The sequence below is a fragment of the Pelodiscus sinensis genome, chromosome 27, assembly GCF_049634645.1.
Source record: "Pelodiscus sinensis isolate JC-2024 chromosome 27, ASM4963464v1, whole genome shotgun sequence".
NCBI classification, from domain to species: domain Eukaryota; kingdom Metazoa; phylum Chordata; order Testudines; family Trionychidae; genus Pelodiscus; species Pelodiscus sinensis.
The window spans coordinates 10608782-10626819 of NC_134737.1; the positions used below are offsets into that span (position 1 = coordinate 10608782).

The 18038-nt window shown below is 52.5% G+C and overlaps 1 protein-coding gene across 1 annotated transcript in view; it reads left to right on the forward strand.

Annotated features, from left to right (window-relative positions):
- The first annotated feature begins 711 nt into the window (after positions 1–711).
- ITPR3 (inositol 1,4,5-trisphosphate receptor type 3) overlaps positions 712–18038 on the forward strand; it is a 95439-nt gene continuing 78112 nt past the window's right edge. The window contains exons 1-2 of the mRNA XM_075910583.1: positions 712–1016; positions 17757–17827. Coding sequence (XP_075766698.1) covers positions 928–1016; positions 17757–17827 — 160 coding nt within the window. The 5' untranslated portion in view covers positions 712–927. The remainder of the gene's footprint in view (positions 1017–17756; positions 17828–18038) is intronic.

Genomic DNA, 18038 nt, shown 5'->3' on the forward strand with positions numbered 1-18038 from the left:
ACAAGGCTATTCGGCTGTTGCCAGTTCTGGAATGGGATGGGAGCGCAGGGCTTCAAAAAATGAGAGGCGGGAGTGCAGACTGGGAGGGAGTGGAGTCTAGTGGTTGGAGCAGGGGAACTAGGAGTCAGAATTCCTGGTTTATATTTCCAGCTCTGCCAGGATTGGCTGTGTAACCCCTAACGGGGGGGGGGGGGGCAATTTTAACCAAATCAAGGGACCATTTTTTGGAGAGCAAGGGGATGTGATGTCCCACTGCACAGTTTAAGCCCACCCCTTTCTAGGGTCTCCCCTGAGTTCCAGCACCGGGCCAACCTGCAAACCGGTCAGCGGGGGTTAAGCCCTCCTGGGGTCTGCCCCAGCCAGGGGCTGCCAGCCAAGCTGGCGGGGGAGGCCGAAAAAATGCCCCCGCCTCCGCCCGCTGGCCACAAGCGCTGGAAGTGGGGGGCCGCGGCTTGCAGAGGCGTCTATCCCCGGCAGGGTTCCCCCTTCGGGAGCCCGCGCTCGCCCCGGGGGGACGCGCCCCTTGCTGCGCGGCGCCCGGGGGACCGATGCCCGCCGCGCGGGGCAGCCCGAAAAAAGTTTCCCAAGTCGCAGGCAGGGGCGGGGCTTGCGGGGCCGCCCGGGCAGGCGAAATTTGCATGCGGGGGTTCGGCAGGACTTCCTGCTCGGCTCCCATTGGCTGCAGGTAGCGAGCGGCCGGAGCCCCAGCCGCCCGCGTGTGCCAACCTGGGAAGCGCTCTCCCCCCCTGCCCCAGCCCGCTGCTGCCTCCGCCAGCGCTCGCGCGCCGGGAGCACGTGCACGAGCCCCCCGGCCTCGCGCCCCCTGCAGCTGGCGCCTCGCGGGGCGGGGACCCTTTGCAGCGCTGCTGCCGGAGCGCCCCGCCGGCCCCGCGCGCCCGCCCGGGAGCAGGGCAGCTCGCGGCCACCATGAATGAGATGTCCAGCTTCTTGCACGTCGGGGACATCGTCTCCCTGTACGCCGAGGGCTCGGTCAATGGCTTCATCAGCACCCTGGGGTGAGTGGGGCAGCCGGGGGGCAGCCTGCTCGGGGAAGGGGGCGGTTGTTTTCACCAAAGGAAGTGACTGTGTGGCTAGGTAGAGCCCGTGCCGCGGGCAGGGAGGAGGCTGCTGGGAGCAGCTGCTGCAGCCAGGACCTTGGGTTGGGCGAGCCCTGCGTCCCCCACCTGCTGCGGGTGGGCGCCGACATCCCCTGTTGCTTCCCTGCCCCTGGGGAGAGGGGCGAGGGGCGTGCCCGCCCACCCCGGTTCCGTGCTGGCTAACAGGATCTGAGAGCCCCGGGGCTTCATTTGTGCCAGGGCTGAGCCCTGACGCTTCTGGACTCGGCACTTGCTAGCCCCCGAGCCTCAGGGCTGCATCGGATCCGAAAGTTAAACGGCTTGTGTCCTAGCATCTAACTGCTTGAGTCCCTCTCTCCTTCCAAAGGAAGCTCTGTTTTGGTCCTCGGGGAGGCTCTGTTCTGCACCTGCCAACGTCTGGGCCGATGCTCACTCCCCTGGCCAACTTGTCTGATTCCCCTCCCCTGCATGGAGTCTGAGCCATGTGCAGTAAGAGAGGCAGAAGAAGGTTATAACCTTAACTCCCAGGCGCTGATAGTAAGGCAGCTCCTGTGCCCCCCGGGCATCAGAGTCCTCATTCTCGCCAAACTTTTCCAGAGCCAGTCTAGTGAAGCGGTACTGGCAAATCCATGACTGGATGTGGAGACGGACTGGATAGTGGAGGGCTGCTAAAGATTCCCCTCAATTTACACTGGCTTCTTTCCCTCCCCATCTGCCTCGCTGGAGTCCTTTGCACCCTGGACAGATTCTGGGGGTTCCTGGGCTGCAATGAAATGCAAAAAGGATTCTTGATTCAGGCTGCTGGAGGTGGACACACCCTATGATTTTCTCTGGCTGACTCACTGGTGACACACACCGATATGCAGTGATGTTGTAGCCTGTCAGTCCCAGGATTTTAGCGAAACAAGGTGGGTGAAGTAATCTCATTTATTGGACCAACTTCTGTTGGGGAGAAAGACAAGGTTTTGCAGCTTACACAGACAAGCTTGTCTCCCTCACCAACAGAATTCGATTCAATATATTACCTCACCCACCTGGCCTCGCACACATGCTCAGACAACTACACATGCTTGCCTACATACAGGCATGGGTGTAACTACACGCTGTGATCACAGATCCAGACACATGCCCAGAAACACACATACAACCGTGCAGCCCAGTTTATAAATATGAACACCACCACCATAGTTAAAAGCCGGAGGAGAGCACCACATCAAGCTGGTCTCTCACAGGCCACCAACACTACCCCCACCCTAAACCCAACAAGTGAAAGGAGCCTTCATTACAGCCCACAGTACACTCAGCTGTTATGAGCTACTGGCAAAGAATAGGAGGGACATGCAATGGCAGGAAATTGATTGTGAGAGATACTCAGGCCACATCTTCACTTGCCACTCTGGAGATCGATCTTCTGGCATTTGATTTAGTGGGACTAGTAAGGACTGGCTAAATCAGACACTGAAAGCGCCCCCTAGTTGGCGCAAGGAGTAGGGAAGCAGATGGGAGAGCTTGTTCCCATCAACCTCCCGCTGTAGAGAAACTCGGCTTAAGGTACGTCGATTCCAACTACGTTATTTCCATAACTGGAGTTACATCCCTTAAGCCAACCTTTTGAGTCTAGTATAACCTGGCCACGGGTTATCTTTGCAAGTGATCTCATGTGCTGCAGAGGAAGTTGAATACTGCCCCAAACACGCTGCCAGTCTGACCTGGGGGAAATTCCTTCTTGACCCCACATAAACTTTCACACACACAAACAGAGCAGCTTGCACACAAACCTACACATACATATGCACGCGCACAAGTACAGGGCATGGCCCTACACTGATGGGAAAACCTCCTCAAGGTCATGCTGGCGAGCTTTCCTCTACACTGGCTACCTGGCTCCATGCTGGAGCTGTGCCTGTCATTGACACAGGCTCTCTTGAACCTCTGCAGTTCTCCTCTGGGATAGCCCATATATCCGATCGGAGACATTAGGTCTGACACGGGCCTGTTGGACCTTCCAGGCCCTGCTTAGCTCATGCAGCCTTGTCCCCAGTGGTTGGTTCTTCAGGTCTCTCTTCCCCATAATTGGTTTCTTCATTTTTGTTGGAATGAGTCAAGCAATGGGGCTCCAAAGCCTTCTGTTGGGAGATTATTCAACACACTGACAGATCTCACTATCAGGACATTGTATATGGGCTGATATCCAGCCATATCCTTTGGCTATTTTTATCCCATTCATCCCAGTTATGCCCTGCATGAAATCCATATGTGTCATGCTAGGAGCTGCACAATCACACTTTAAATCATTGCTGTGATAAAGAAGTAAGTTCCTGACTTGAGAGTGCATCGCCTGGTCCCTCTTCACATTGTGCATCGTGCTTGGCTTATTTGCTAGTCAAATAGCTTAGCTAGCCCTGGCTACGATGCGTCATACTCAGCTGAGCAGAGGCCCGGAAACTCCCCATCTGTCTGGGTTGACATCCTCCCTAGCGCAGCCGGAGAGCAGAGAGGAAAGTGAGCTGCAGTCCTGGAAGGTGAATTGCTGACAAAGGGAATCTGCAGTGAGACCCGGGTGTCTCATATGACAGCTGCTGCTTCCAGGTGCAAGGTGACTGTCATGAGGGAAGCATTCCGCTGTGTCGGCTACGTGCAGAACTGCGTCTGAAGTGGTCTGCCCATGTGATGGGACCCAATGATTTCTCCTGCTGTTGAGGGGTTTCTCCAGTGCAGCTTCATGGATATGGGGTTCTCGTGGATCAGTGTGGGCGAGACTGGAACTTGATCCAGTTGCGGATGTTGGAAAAAGAGAGCCAGCGCTCACATGAGAGACTGAGAAGTCATTTTTGAACACAGACGGGTCTGTCTTTCTGAAGATCTCTTTGGTGTTAGTGGATGGCTGCACACACCGGGGGAAGAGGAACTTAGAACGCTCTGGAGAAGGAGATCTTCAGTGGATGTAACACAGAGCAGAAGACGAACTATGATCATCTCCCGAGGGAAGTAGTTGCTTGAGTCATTTAAAAGGAGACTGGGAGAGCACCCGAGAATAGTGGTGTAAAGAACGGTTCTCACAAGTGTGAAGAGGGATGGATTTAATGATTTAGTTATTTAGACTAGACATTTTTGAGGGCCGGGATAGTCATCTTGTTCAGTGTTTTGTCCAGCACAGCGACTGGGATTCCTAGATGTTGCGGTAGTAGAAATAATAAAAAATGGCTCCACCAAGGAGGAATGAAGTTCTGCGGTGGTTAAACCATTTCTCTGGTGGGGAGGTAAAGCTGGAGGACTTATTCGGCTGTGAATACCTGGAGCTGACGTATTGCCCCACTACAGCCAAAAGCCTCTGATGGCATGGAAGACAGTGAATCACCTCCCGGCCTGGTTACCCATGTGGAATTTACTACCGGAGGCAACAGGAGCAGTATGTGCGTTTCCAAAGGAAGGATTTGACCAGAACGTGGCCGAGGGCAGCTTGAACAGTTAAAGATCACTGTCAAGCTTCTGCCCCAGAATGGGACCACTGAGTTATCAGGGCATGCAGTGGCCAAGGAACCTGTTGGCCAACTGATCTCTCGGCTTATGTCTGACGTACACACACACGTAATGCAAGTTATATCACTGCCTTGCAAGGGAACGCTGCTGAATTTCTGTTGTGGCAGCAGAGGGGCTTCTGGGAGCTTATATTCTTAAGGCCAGGATGTGGATTTATGGGGGAGAATGGAGACCCTAGTTCAGAGTAAACCCCAGGACTGTGCAGGAAGATCTCCAAGCACCTTGGGCCCCCTTCTGTTGGCTTTATCCATGCTGTATAGAGCTTCACTCTTCCAACCACCTCACTGAGGTCAGCGGGACCAGGTGTGGAGTAAGGCTATCAGAATATAGCCCTTTGTTAATTAAGCCTGATAATCCCAGGCTCTGTGTGTGTGTGTGGGGGAGGGGGGTCATTCACCCCCACTTCACAGGTATGGAAACTGAGGCATATAGTGGGGAAGAAATTTGTCCAAGGTAACTAGTCCAGGGTTAAATTTAGTAGTATGGGAACTGAGGATGCTCAGTCTCCTGCTTTAACCACTAAACAAACTGTCCCCCCAATCACATGTAGTGTTAAGGTCTTAGTCTAGAAAAGCCTCTTCGCATGGGAATAGACCAACTGCAGTGAATAGGACTGCTTAATGTTATGCACGGGGTTAAGCGCTTTGTTGGAGTAGGGCATCAAACTAGCCCACATGCTCAGATTAGAGGACATGACCAAGTTAGAACAGAGAGAGAAGGTAATTAAAGACTCCCTGGAGAAACAAAAGGGCCATCTGCAAAGATTAAGAGAGTGGCAATGATCAAACCTGTTGGGAGAATTATTCTAGGGCAAAGCAATGTTGCCAATCGCACCCTTTAACTAAAGGGTTAGTGTTTTAGCAGTTTCCCATTAACTCGGTGGAGGGAAAGGAAAAAAAATATTAATAGTGCCAGACTTTGCAGTGGCTTTTATATGGACGCATGCCCCTCAGGAACTCATCTGAGGGAGAGGACCAAGCCCCTATCTCCTTGTGCCCTCCGATGAGAAGCTCTGTGTGCACAAGAGGGGAATAGCTGCTGCATGGTTTCGCTGGAAGGAGTTTGGCCGCTGTCCACAAAAGATGTCTGAGGAAATGGCAGTTTCAAACAGCCCAGGACAAAAGCAGCTGCGAAGGTCACGGAGTTACATGTCACTCGCTTTGCTAAGCAAAGGACTCGGGAGAGAGACGCTTTAGTTGTGGTCACCTCTGTCTTTCCGATGTCGGAGATCTGTACGTTTGCCACTTAGGGAATGTGACGAATCCTTTATACACTTTCACTCCCTGCCCCACGTCTGCAGTCACTGACGGGGGAGATTTATCAAGGCAAAATGGGTAGCGAGGTATCCGACTTGTATTGACTTTCAGCGGCTAAGTCCCCTTTTTGCCTTGGCAAATCTCCCTCTGCAATATTAATGCTTCTTTCAGGCGGCACTTTGCCAGTGAACACCTCTGAGGTCTTTATAGACACTAACGAACGCACCTCCCTCCCCCTGTCTGGTGAGGCAGTAATCACTCTTACAGCCACTGTACAGATGACGCACGGTTACACAGCAAGTCGGCGGCTCAGGAGAGAAAGGAACCCAGGAATCCCGCCTCTCGGTTTCCTGTTCTAAGCTTTGAGCCCGTCCTCCTTCCAGAGGTGGGAATGGAACCCAGGAGTCCTGAAAACCGCAGCTTGTCTAACCACACAGACCCCTCCTGGCCTTAGGAAGAGTTAAGTAATAATGCCAGAGGGAGCTGGGTGCATTTAGCTGCTGGAACTCCTCAGAGGCCAATGCCACCTCTGTCCCCACGTGACCTATTTTTTTGGGTTAGAGGCTGCCAACCCACAGAAAAATCAGTTCAGGGGCCGCACAGAAACGCACATTTCCCTCACACACCAGAGTCTTAGGGGTCCAGGCTAGTAGATTTTGTGGGCTCCCCTATGCTCTGGGGTGGGGTCAGAAATAAAGAGTGCAGTATGTGGAAGGGAGAAGTGGGCTTGGGGTGCAGGATCTGGGTGGGAGGGAGGGTGCAGAGTGGAGTGGGAGTGTGGGGTCTGGGTGGGAGCGGGGCTCCAGGACTGGAGAGCTAGCTCCCCAATGCTGGGGGGGGGCAAGTTTCGGAGGTCAGATTCAGGCCCCCAGGCTGTATGTTCCCCACCTGTGCCTTAAGGCAACACTTCAGGACGCGGGAATGCATAAGCCATGCCCTCCAATAATCCAAAGTACACAGGATAGATCTGGTGCAAAGGCCGGTTGAAGGTTTTACCCTGCCGTCCGAGTGCCGTCTAGCCGTGTGTTTAGCAACATGACTCACATCTGTCCTGCATGGCTCCTTGGCTCTCACTCATCCTCTCCACAGTCCTAGTTCGTGGCTGTGGTTTAGCTGCTAGAAACCAAGCATGGAGCCTTGATCTTGAGGTGCAGAATTCTGAGCTTTATGGCTCCTTCCTGCCTGGGTACATTGCCCTGCAGTGACCAGTGGCATGAAGTCTGGCAGTGGCCTCAATGTAAAACCTGGGAAGGAGTCGGTCTCTTCTTCAGTGGTTTCAAAACCCCAGGGAAGAATTTGGAGAGAGAGCCCCAAGATTCGACAGCTCCCCTGGGGTTAGTAATAAGTAATACTGCATCCTGCTCTAGGCCTTTTCCAGCTCAGGATTTCCAACTGCTTTACAAAGACTGGCAGTTGCGATCCTCCTTTACAGATGGGGAAACTGAGGCACGGGGGCGGGGGGTCTTTTTATAAAAAAATGCAATCGTGCTGCATGTCCAGCACAGGAGCCCAGTCCTGTGGTTTAACTACTTCCTGTCTCTTTGCTGTTTGCCGTCTCACTTCAGATCTTGAGTTCTGATAGCCAAAGCAGACTAAACAGAGCCAGGACCATGCAGAAGTGTGGGTCGGGCTCACACTTCTGCATAAAAGAGCCGCGCCAGTCCCCTCACACCAGCCAGCCCCTTCCAGGGGCTCCCAAGGAAACAAGGCTCCGGGCTTGTGAGCCCAGCAGCGGGAAGACCGGTGCACATGGAGCATCCGGCGAACAGAAGGTGTGCATGAGTCACTGAGCGTGCACATATTCTGGGCCTTGCAGAGGGGAAGGGCTGTGTGTAAACACACCTGAATACGTGTCTGCCGTTTAGTTTGAAATCACGCCTTCGATAACTGTTATTGTGATTGCGGGTGGATTTAAGAGGTGGGGCGGTTCAGGGAAACGGGCTGGGTAAAGGGTAAGTTTATATCTACCGGGTCAAGGAGAGCGTGCCTGCTGGCAATTAAAAGGAGAGAGAGATGCTAGGGAAGTGCATTTTCCTCCTCTAGCCTCCTGCCTTCAGTGCTCTGAGGCTGGCCCGGTCAAATGGACACGGTGATTCTACATGTCCCTCTCAGAAGGAACGGCACAGTCCTCCAGGCCCATAGGGAACAGGCTGAGGTGTGGTGAAGGAATACAGTGATCCCCACTTTCCATTGGCTGGCTTGAACCCAGCCAAGACTGGGGAGGACCAGTCGTTAATTTCAGCTGGTGGCTGACCTGTGAGCGAGGCAGAACACAGGTATCAGTGGGACAGAATCAACACTACTGATCTGCTTCCTTTATGCGCAGCCTCCCCAGAGGCTAGGGTCAGAAGAGGGGTCTTGAGGTGGGGTGGAGAAAAGCATCGGTGCTGTCCCAGCTCCGTGAAGGTCCCCTATCGTCAGCGCTGCAATCCCCTAGGGGTTGTGTTTTTCCAAGTGCTTTGTGGGAGTTGCGCTGACTCCGGTTAAGCCACAGCGCCGTGCAATACGGCCACAAACTCAGTGCTTCCCTGCTACCAGGCAGCTGGATGCGTGTCAGTGATAATGATTTATAGCTCATGGGATGTTACGAGTTCACAGTTCTCGGTGGCTGTCAGGCTCCATTCCAATGCGCATGCAGGCCGCACTGCAGGGATATACCCTGCATGAGTCGGCCTGTGAGTAAGCCGGGGCTTACGCATAGATTTATTTAGGGCACATAGGAAAACTGGCTGCCAAATGGTGTATTAGTCTCCACCTTAACTAGAGCAGTGCTACAGCCCTGCTGTAATTTGGCTTGTAACCTTGGCTAGTGCATCTCGGCTGTGCATCCAATGGAATTCACAGGGCTCTGTGCGCTGGTGCTACTCCAGGGAATAGGAGCAGAATTTGGCCCCCTTTTTGAAAATCCCACCCAGCCCAATGCACATCTTTTGAAGGCTACAACCAATGTTCCCTATTACTTTTTCCACCCATGTGCTGATTTTTTTTTCCTTCCATGTGCAGAACAAATTTTTATCTGTGCACAATGCATCTGCAAATGTGCATCACCTGTAGAAACAAAACCTTGGTGTGGGCACTCGGCTAATCAGCTGGGCTGCATATGAATCTATCCCGAGTGGCCACCCAAGAGCTCATTAGGCTCACAAGGAACACTGGCTACAGCTGTTCTCCTGTGGGGGTGACTACACCCATTGGGTCTAGGTCCACTGGTTTTTAAAGTTATTAAGCTGGTTTTTAAAGTTATTAAGCTTTTTCCTGGTAATATCATTCTATATGTTCATTGCATGTGATCCACAGCTGGCTGATTTCCCCAGGAGAAAGTTAGGGGCTATCCAGTGCGTTTCCAGGGCTGAAATTTGCAGCTTCCCCTGAGCTATCCATTAACAGGCTGATTCTGCAAGGGGACAAGCATGTTGGCCCCGATCCAGCAAGGCACTTAAGCACGTGCTCACGCTGAAGTTAGTTTCAACAGGAGTGCTTAAAGTTAACTAGATGCTTATGTGCTTTGTTGGATGGAGGGCCATAACACACAGGCTCAGGATCTACGCCTGCTCACTTCCCGGAGGGTGACATTTCCTAAAAGGTGGCACGCTTTGTTTTTTCACATGTTCCCTGCTGCTGCTTCTCAGTGTATTCTCTCCCCCCGCCCTCATGCTTAACCACTGAAGGCCTGGTTCCCATTCACAGCACAACTCTAGGAACTATCTTAGCTACCCAGTGCCCTGCCAACAGCTGTCTTGGTTCAGAATGTTGATTGGCGCCTGCATCTCCAGACTCTGTTAACATGGGAGGCGGCTTTACCTGTGTAGTTTTCTCACAAACGACCGTTGGCACCTAATACCAGGCATGAGTTGAGTCATGTCGGTGCCTCTGTGCTATTACAGATGAGTCATATCAACAGCATGAGGACTCTTTGTTTTCAGGTGTTCTAAGGAAGAATGTTATTCCCCCGTATCAGTTTAATAAAAATGAGACTCTGCATTCCTGTCAAGCTTGTAATCCCAGGATTAAAGGATCGGAAACCACTTTGTGATCATTAATGAATTTAGGCTTGCAGTGAGCTGGGGCAGCTTTATTAGCCCCGTGTTATGGATTGGTAAATGCAGGTGAAGAGAAATTAAGGTCCAAGATTTTGAACTTGACTGGAGTCAGGAGGAGCTCTTGGTGCTGTCCATCAATCCACTTTTTTGGTAGGCACCTAGGGCCAGGTTTCCAAGGTATTTAGGCACCGAAACATGCATCTAGGCACTTGCTGGGATTTGAAAAGCACCAAAGAAGGTTAGAGTCATAGCTTCTGTGTCCAGAAGGAATCACTGCAACCATCTAGTCTGACTTGACCAGAGCACAGGCCAGAGACCGTCCTCAAAATCATTCCTAGAGCAGATCCTTTTTAGAAAAAGGCCCCTAATTCTCTTGCAAATCAATGGGAATTGCAGGGCTCCACCCTGGTCAAGCGCTTTAGGAGCTGCATCTTTAGGCACCTAAATACCTTTGGAACCTGGTTTTAGTCTAAGCCGTTGAAAATCCATGAGTGATAGATGTTGGAATGAACCGCACCAGCTCTGTCCAAAATCCCAGCCCCAGCTTTGCACATGTTGGCCCAAGGGACTTGTCCAAAGACAGGCTGCGTAGCAGGAGGGGAAGGGAGAGCTTAGTGGTTTGAGCATTGGTTTGCTAACTCCAGGGTTGTGAGCTCAATCCTTGAGGGGGCTATTTAGGGATCAGGGGCAAATCTGTCAGGGATGGTATCTGGTCCTGCCATGATGGTAGGGACTGGACTAGACTCAATGATTTCTCAAGGTCCCTTCCAGCTCTATGAGATGATATATCTCAATTTATTATTATTAGCACAGCAGGGCTCCCAGCTGACCAGAACGCCACCCAAAATCACAGTCTAGAGCAGGAGAGAGACAAGAGCGGCTGCTTGATGCTGTGTGAAGTTAACCATACCAAAGAGCCAGGCCGATTTCTGCAGGCACCGCCTGGGTCCCTGTTGAGCATATCGTTAATTCTGGCTGCTCTCATTTAAGGATGTCTCCTCCGTTCCACTTCTCGCCGAGCTGGTGGCACGTGGCTGCGGGGGCCGCAGGGACTGTTCCCGGTCCAGAGAGCAAGTCCTGCAGTGCTCTCTTGGGGTTCACTCAGCCCACATGGAAGTTGGTGCTGGTTCTCCTTGAAGGGCCTCATGACCAGGCGCTGGGTGCGTGCCACATACCCGTATCCCCGGTATGTGTGTAGGCAGCCAGGACACTCCCTTCTCTGTGTTCTCAAGCCATGTGGCCTTTTCTTTCAGTGCTGCAGCTCAGGCATGGCAAGTCCAGAGGGGAAGCCTCATTAACTGCTTCCAAGGGACTATGCAGACTAGGGGCAACCCCCCGAATTTGCTTGCAGTCTAATTACTCCCATTTGACAATGGAGTTTGTTTGATTAACCCACCTGGAAGTTGGCTCTGTCTCCATAGTGTGCTGTGCAAAATGCATCCCCTCTCCCTGCCCCGTGTCTCTGTATCTGGCTCCCTCTTCCTCTCTACTCCCTTCTTTCCCCTCCCTTTGTGGCCTGCCCCCCTCCCTTTGGGACTCTAGCATTGCCACGCTCTTCTGATGCCAGTTCAAACTCCGGCACAATACACTTACTTCTGGCAGCGCAGTGCAGTGGATTGGGCAGAGCTGCTCCCTCATCCAGTCTCCTTTAGAGCCACAATCTTGGCAACTCCACATGCTCAAAACTCATGAGTCAGCTCGCCCCCCACTCAGGAAACGGACGTCAGCTCATGAGATTTTAGAATAATACATGCAGGGGGGATGGGAAGGGTCACTTACTTTCTGGGTCTTGAACCTTTCCACGTTCCTCGTCCATCAGAGGACCTGGGAACACATTTTTCGTTTGAAACGAAACAATGAGACTTGCATTTTCCCCTGACTCCAGGAGCAGGCGCCTGAAGGAGGCCACCAGGGCTCACAAGCATAGCTTGGGATTTGACCCCAGCTGAGTGCGTTTCTGATTAGGGATGTTAGAAATGGCTGAAAATCCCAACGGTGACACGGTTCCTGGGACTGTGGCTTAGCTTTATACTCTAGAGCCCACAGTGAAGCCCCCCAGGAGGCGGGCGGCACCAGAAGAACCGCTGTTTTAAAACAGATGGCGAGTCTCGCTAGGCACCGGGGGCAAAGACTTCATGTGCTCCCCCATCCCCAGGCCAATCAGGGTCTGTGGGCAGGGGAGCACAAGACATCGTTTGGCGCCACCCCTTCTGCCTGAGGCTCCACCCCTTCCGGGGTGTCCCTGGACCACTTCAGAAATTTACGAAGTGGCCCCCTTTTAAAAATTATTGCTCACCCCTGGTTTAATACAAGGGCCATCCCATGTCCTCTCCCCCAGAGTCTAGCGACTTCAGTGGTGCATTTGGGGGATTTGTTATTAGGTCTTGGTTTATGGGATCTGTCACAGCCAGGTCCTGGCACTCATTACTGGACATGTGTGACCAATCCCAATACACCAGACTGCTGGAGGGTCATGTCCTTGAACCTGCTGCTGATGGTGAGAATAGGGAGAGGGCCAGGCCGAATCGGCATGACGAATGGAACTTGATTAGTATTAATGTCAGCCCATGTTGTGCCAGGGGCTATGCTGATCGCTAATGCACCCAAGAGCTTCTGTTGCAATAGCTTGAAAAGACATCCAAGAGATTTACACAGGAAGCGGATGCATCCCAGTCCCAGGCTCCCAGCAAACAGGGAGTGAAAGGGGAGAGCTCAGAGGTCATGTGAGGGAGGTGTTGGTAAAAACTTGGACCGGATTCTGACCTCTGCCATACGGGTGTCAATACGGAGTCACATCGGCTTCTGGATTTATCCCAGTGTGACTGAGATCGGCTTCCTGGCTGGTTCTCTTTTAACCATCTCTGCTCGGGTCTCCGCTAGCCCCACACCTCCTATTCCAAGGACGCTGTAGCATTTTCCTCTCGTTGGGGTCTCACAGTTCCCCGTGAGTTAGAGCAGAGTCCAAATTCCTCTGGATGGTGCAATCCAAAGGAATTTCCGCCCCCAGCCAGAGCTATGAGGGTGGAGAGCGATTCAGGTGCAGGGGAAGAGAGAAGCTCTCGGCACGCTGAATATCCATCTTGTCTGCAGACATTCCCGACTCTCGGCGCATTGGTGCAGGCCCAAACAATGCAGTCAGCCCCAGGCGCTTGGAGAGGAATGCTGCTGGTTGCTGGGGAGGTTTTTCAGCCTGTGGCTATTTCGGGGCTGCTGGTGGCAGAGCCCAGGGGAGGAAGCTGTGAGGTCTGCGCGGTGGTTGCAGCTGTGCTGGGTTGTGCTCTCTTGGATGCCCCAAAAGCATTCCCTCCTTGTGTTCCACCTGCCATCGGTAGGTGGGGCCACGCTGATCCGTGGCACGGTCCCACTCGTCACAGTGGGGTTACTGCGGAGAGGGGTCTGGCCCAGGGGGGTGTGGAGGACAGAATTTAGCGCGGGGGGGAGGAAGGGAGCTGAGTCTGTTTATTCCCAGACCAATGGCAGCGTGAGCTTCTTTCTCCCACCCCATTGAGGTGTCTCCATGCTGAGCTGGAGCAGCAGCTTCTAGGAGACAGTTGCTCTGGGGCAGCAGCAGCCGGCCCTTTAAATCTCCGCTGGAGCCATGGGCAGTGTATTGCGGGCGGCTCGCTGGGCTGGCAGGGGAGGGGCAAGTGGCCAGTGCAGTGTGTTCCAGGTGGCATTGAGGGCTGGCTGTCCATAGCCCCGCCCCTTGCACCTGGGTACCGCCCCTTCTGGGAGCACAGAACTGAGCATTCCCCCCCCACACACACACATACACCTGGCTCAGGGGCCCTGCAAGTCTGTCAGCCCTCCAGAGTGTAGCATGTGGCTCAGCACAGTCGTGCACCTCACTGCTCGGGAAGCCAGTTAGTGTCTGATTGGGACCAGAGACTCCATGCCTGTGGAGTCCATCACCCGTCTCAGGCGTCCCCCTGCAGGCTTGTGGTAAAACCATCTTGAGATGACTTTGGTACGACCAGATAGCACCGCCCTGAGATAAGGGGTGGCAATATGGTTAAGATCGTGGCCTGGGACTCACAAGATCCAGTTCCATTCCCAGCTTGGTCACAAACTTCCTGTGTGACGCTGGATACATTGCTGAATCGCTCCCTGCCTCAGTTTCCCTTCTGTGCCCGGGGCATGAGGATGACCCTTTGGTCGATCTCAGATCCCTTGTAGTGTGCATGCCATGCCTTCCTCCAGCCACGCCATGGTTTGGTCCCTTTGCCCTAGGCCTCTGACTCTTCTGAGAACATCTGCTCCGTGTTCAGTGGCAATCAAAAAAGCTAACAGACTGATAGGAAAGAGAGATAAGAAGACAGCAAAGAGACTGCTTCTTTATAAATTCATGGTACACATACACCTTGAACACTGCATGCCGATCTGGTTGCCCCTTTCAGGAAAGAAGGACAGAGAAGGTACATTAAAATGGTTAGGGGTATGGGATGGCTTCCCTGAGTAAAGAGTGGCATTTTTCAGCTTGGAAGAGAGATGACTAAGAAAGGGTGTGAGAAACGTCATAATAACAGTCAGACCAAAGGTCCATCTAGCCCAGTGTCCTGTCTTCTGACAATGGCCAATACCAGATGCCCCAGAGGGAATGAACAGAACAGGTTCACTCTGTGATCACAAGTGATCCCCCTCCCCATCATCCTTTTCCAGCCCCTGACAAACAGAGGCTACATTCTTACTCATTCTGGCTAATAGCCATTGATGGACCTATCCTCCATGAATTTATCTAGTTCTTTTTTGAACCCTGTTAAAGGCCTGGTCTTCACAATATCCTCTAGCAAGGAGTTCCACAGGTTGACTGTGTGCTGTGAAATCTATGAAATCACGAATGGTTTGGAAAAAGTGAAAAAGGAAGTAATGTTCTTCCTCACATAACACAAGATCTAATGGTCACCCAATGATATTAATAGACAGCAGGTTTAAAACAATCACAAGGAAGTACTTCATACAATGTACAGTCAACCTGTGGAACTCCTTGCCAAGGGATGTTGTCAAGGCCAACACTGTAAGAGGGTTAAAAAAAGAACTGGACATGTTCATGGATGATAGGGCCATCCATAGCTATTAGCCAGGATGGACAGGAATACAACCCCATGCTCTGAGCGTCCCTAGCCTCTCTTTGCTGGAAGCTAGGAGTAGACCACAGGAGTGGATCACTTAATGATTGCCTGTTCTGTTCATTCCTTCTGTAGCTCCAGTGATTGGCCACTATTGCAAGACAGTGTACTGAGCTAGCTGGACCATTGGTCTGACCATTGGCCATTCTTATGTTCCCCTCGGGCAGAGGGGTGCTGACCCGAGCATGCGGTTTCCCTCACCATGTCTCTTCTGAATGGCCGGGATGGAAAGACGAATTAAAACAGCCGGTCTGGCCTGCCTCACTGGAGAAACTTGCTCCCCTTTGGGTCTGCTCCTCCTCGCAGGGCCTGGGGGAGATCCTGACACCTACGCGGTATTATTCTTGGATAGGATGAGGCATATGGAGCAGCAGTTGAGTAACACTCCCACGAGAGGAGGGCAAAACAGGGCACGGCTTTGCTTTCGCAAGTGCTGGTCTGTCAAGTTATTTTGTTTGGCAGCATGAAATCTGAGCATGTTTTGGGTCAGGTGTCCTGGGGAGGGAGGCGGGGTTTGGTCTGTTCATTGTTTGACCAAGCAAAGCAAAGCCTATCACTCAAGCTGATGGCATTTCCCTGTCTGTCTGAGCACAGTAACTTCCGAACCCTGTCTCCAACCAATGCCAAAATGTCAGGGAATGTTCCAGGCTTCAAAGGGGAGAACCCTATGGATTTTCCTGAAAATCAGAAAAGCCCCAAAGAGGGAAATAGGAGAAATATGGGACTCCGGGCTTCAGGTGAACAGCCTTATTGGCTTTAACGAGCTCAGTAATTGTCTGTGGATCAAAGCATCAGTTGAGGTCATCCATTAACAGCTTCCTGCATAATATCCCCATTTCATCTCTGCCCATTCTCCAAATGGAGTTTTAAACATTGACACCCTGAATGACGGATCTCCTAGGCAGAGAGAGATTTACTTCAACCCTTTAGAAATTAGACACGCGTCGCTACTTCGTACGCATGCTCCTAAAACTGAGGGGACACGCCCAGAGCCCCGAGTGTTCGGAGAGAGCGGGGAACATGCAGACACCCAGGCATGAGGGAGGTGGCGTCGGGGCCCTTGAAACAGAGGGGGATGAAGGGTGGCACAAGAAGAAAATGGAGGGATGTGAGTCTCTGTTCTGAGCATAGCTCACAGAAGCACCAAAGTGTGTGACCCCTTGTTTTTGGTATGAGTAGGCCTGCCGACGGAGGGGGGGCAAAAGGGACAGTTGCCCCAGGACCCGGCGCTTTAAAGGGGGTTGAGGCTGCCAGCCAACATCACCGTTAATGCAGTGGCAGCGGCAGCCTCGAGCCATTTAAATCGCTGTTGGAGCATCGTGCAATGCACTCCATGCAGCTTTGAGGGCTGTCTGCCCCAGTCCCATCCCTTCCACCGGAGCCCTGCCTCCTGGGAGTGAGGAGTCCCCCTGGTTCACCTGGGGTGAACCATTCATCCACAACATCACAAGCGCTGGAACTGGGGGGTGCTGTCCGCATCCTCTGGCGGGAAGTGGATTCCATTAGATCCAAGGTTCATAGTTTGGTTCAGTGGCTCCGTACAAATTGTTCCAGCCCCCTCGCATTACAAATAATGCCACTGCATACTCCTCCCCAGTAACCCTATGGGATCATTACCGTCTCCACGCCTCATATTTGGGCTGGTTATCAGTTTGGAAATAAGGTTAGTGGTAGTAGCATGAAGGAAAGGAGGTTGTCACACGTCGAACGGTGAGGGCCAAGGAGCACGGAGCCGTGGAATAAGAGGGAACTCTTGCTGGTCCTGAATTACCATATCAGGGTGGAATAATTACCTAAGAAGGGCTATAGCAGTGCAGGGTAAAACAAGGGGGATGGTTGAACTGGAGGAGAATGGAGCTGTACCTTGGCTAACGGGGGAGGAGTGGTTTACAGAGAGGCACAGGGCAAAGCCTCGGAACCAAATATCCCCGAACTTTGGGAGAGCTCCAGTCTGGAGTCCGGCTGCGTGTCTCGTGCTTTCCTCTTGCAGGGTTGATTTGTTTTCTTTATGTCCACGGGCGCCATTTTTGGATGCCTCTCCCTCCTAGCTGAGAAGTAATTCACGTAATCTGTGTCGTTTCTCCTCACTCCCTGATAGTCAGGGGAACAGGAAGAAAAGCAAGCAGCGTCCCTGTACGCATGGCTGCTGCTCTCCCAAAATGGCGCCCTTGTTTATGCTCCCTGAGTCTTGCTGGCTCTAGACGCAGAAGCACTGAAATATCATTAGGACTCTAGCAGTTGTTCCAGGAGGCATGATGCTGGTTCCTAAGCCACCTAGGATTCCCCGTGAGTAGCACCTTCAGGGTGTACAGATGAGATTCTGCAGCCTGGCTCCGTAAATGGGTAGATGTGCCCTGAGTTCTAGTGAGGGTCTGGAAAGCGTGGCCAGCAATGCATATCTCCAGCAGTTCATTCTGGGGCACTGATAGAGGGGCAAGCCATGACAAATATTTGCAATCCATGGCACTGAATGGTGAAAAATGGAGGAGGTTTCTCTATGGTGGAGTCGATTGAGGGCCTAATTGCTATGGTGTGCGCATATCTAGATAGAAAACAGAGGAAGTTGGCTTGCAGCTCTCCCGTTGTTTAGATGCGAAACGTGACAATAGAGCGCCTTTCTTGGCAGTGCTGTGGTTTGTGGTGAGGCCGCTTAGCGCGCTCAAGTCTGAGCTGTCAAGTCATTGTCTCTGAAATGCTGTTTGCTTGCTTGTTTTCCAGGCTGGTTGATGATCGCTGTGTGGTGGAACCGGCAGCTGGAGACCTGGATAATCCACCCAAGAAGTTCCGGGGTAAGAGTCTATGGCGGGGGAGCTGTTACTCATGGGTTCCTTATGAAGCTTACCCTTGGGGCTCGCTGCCTCCTGCTGGAGAATGTGGGCACTGCCTTGCACTCTTCTATGATAACCGTAGCGCAGGCATCAGTATCGCAGATCTGCCCCTCTGCCTCTGTGCCAATTGGCAGCCGAGCAGAGAGGCCGAGGGCGAACTGGTGTGTGGATC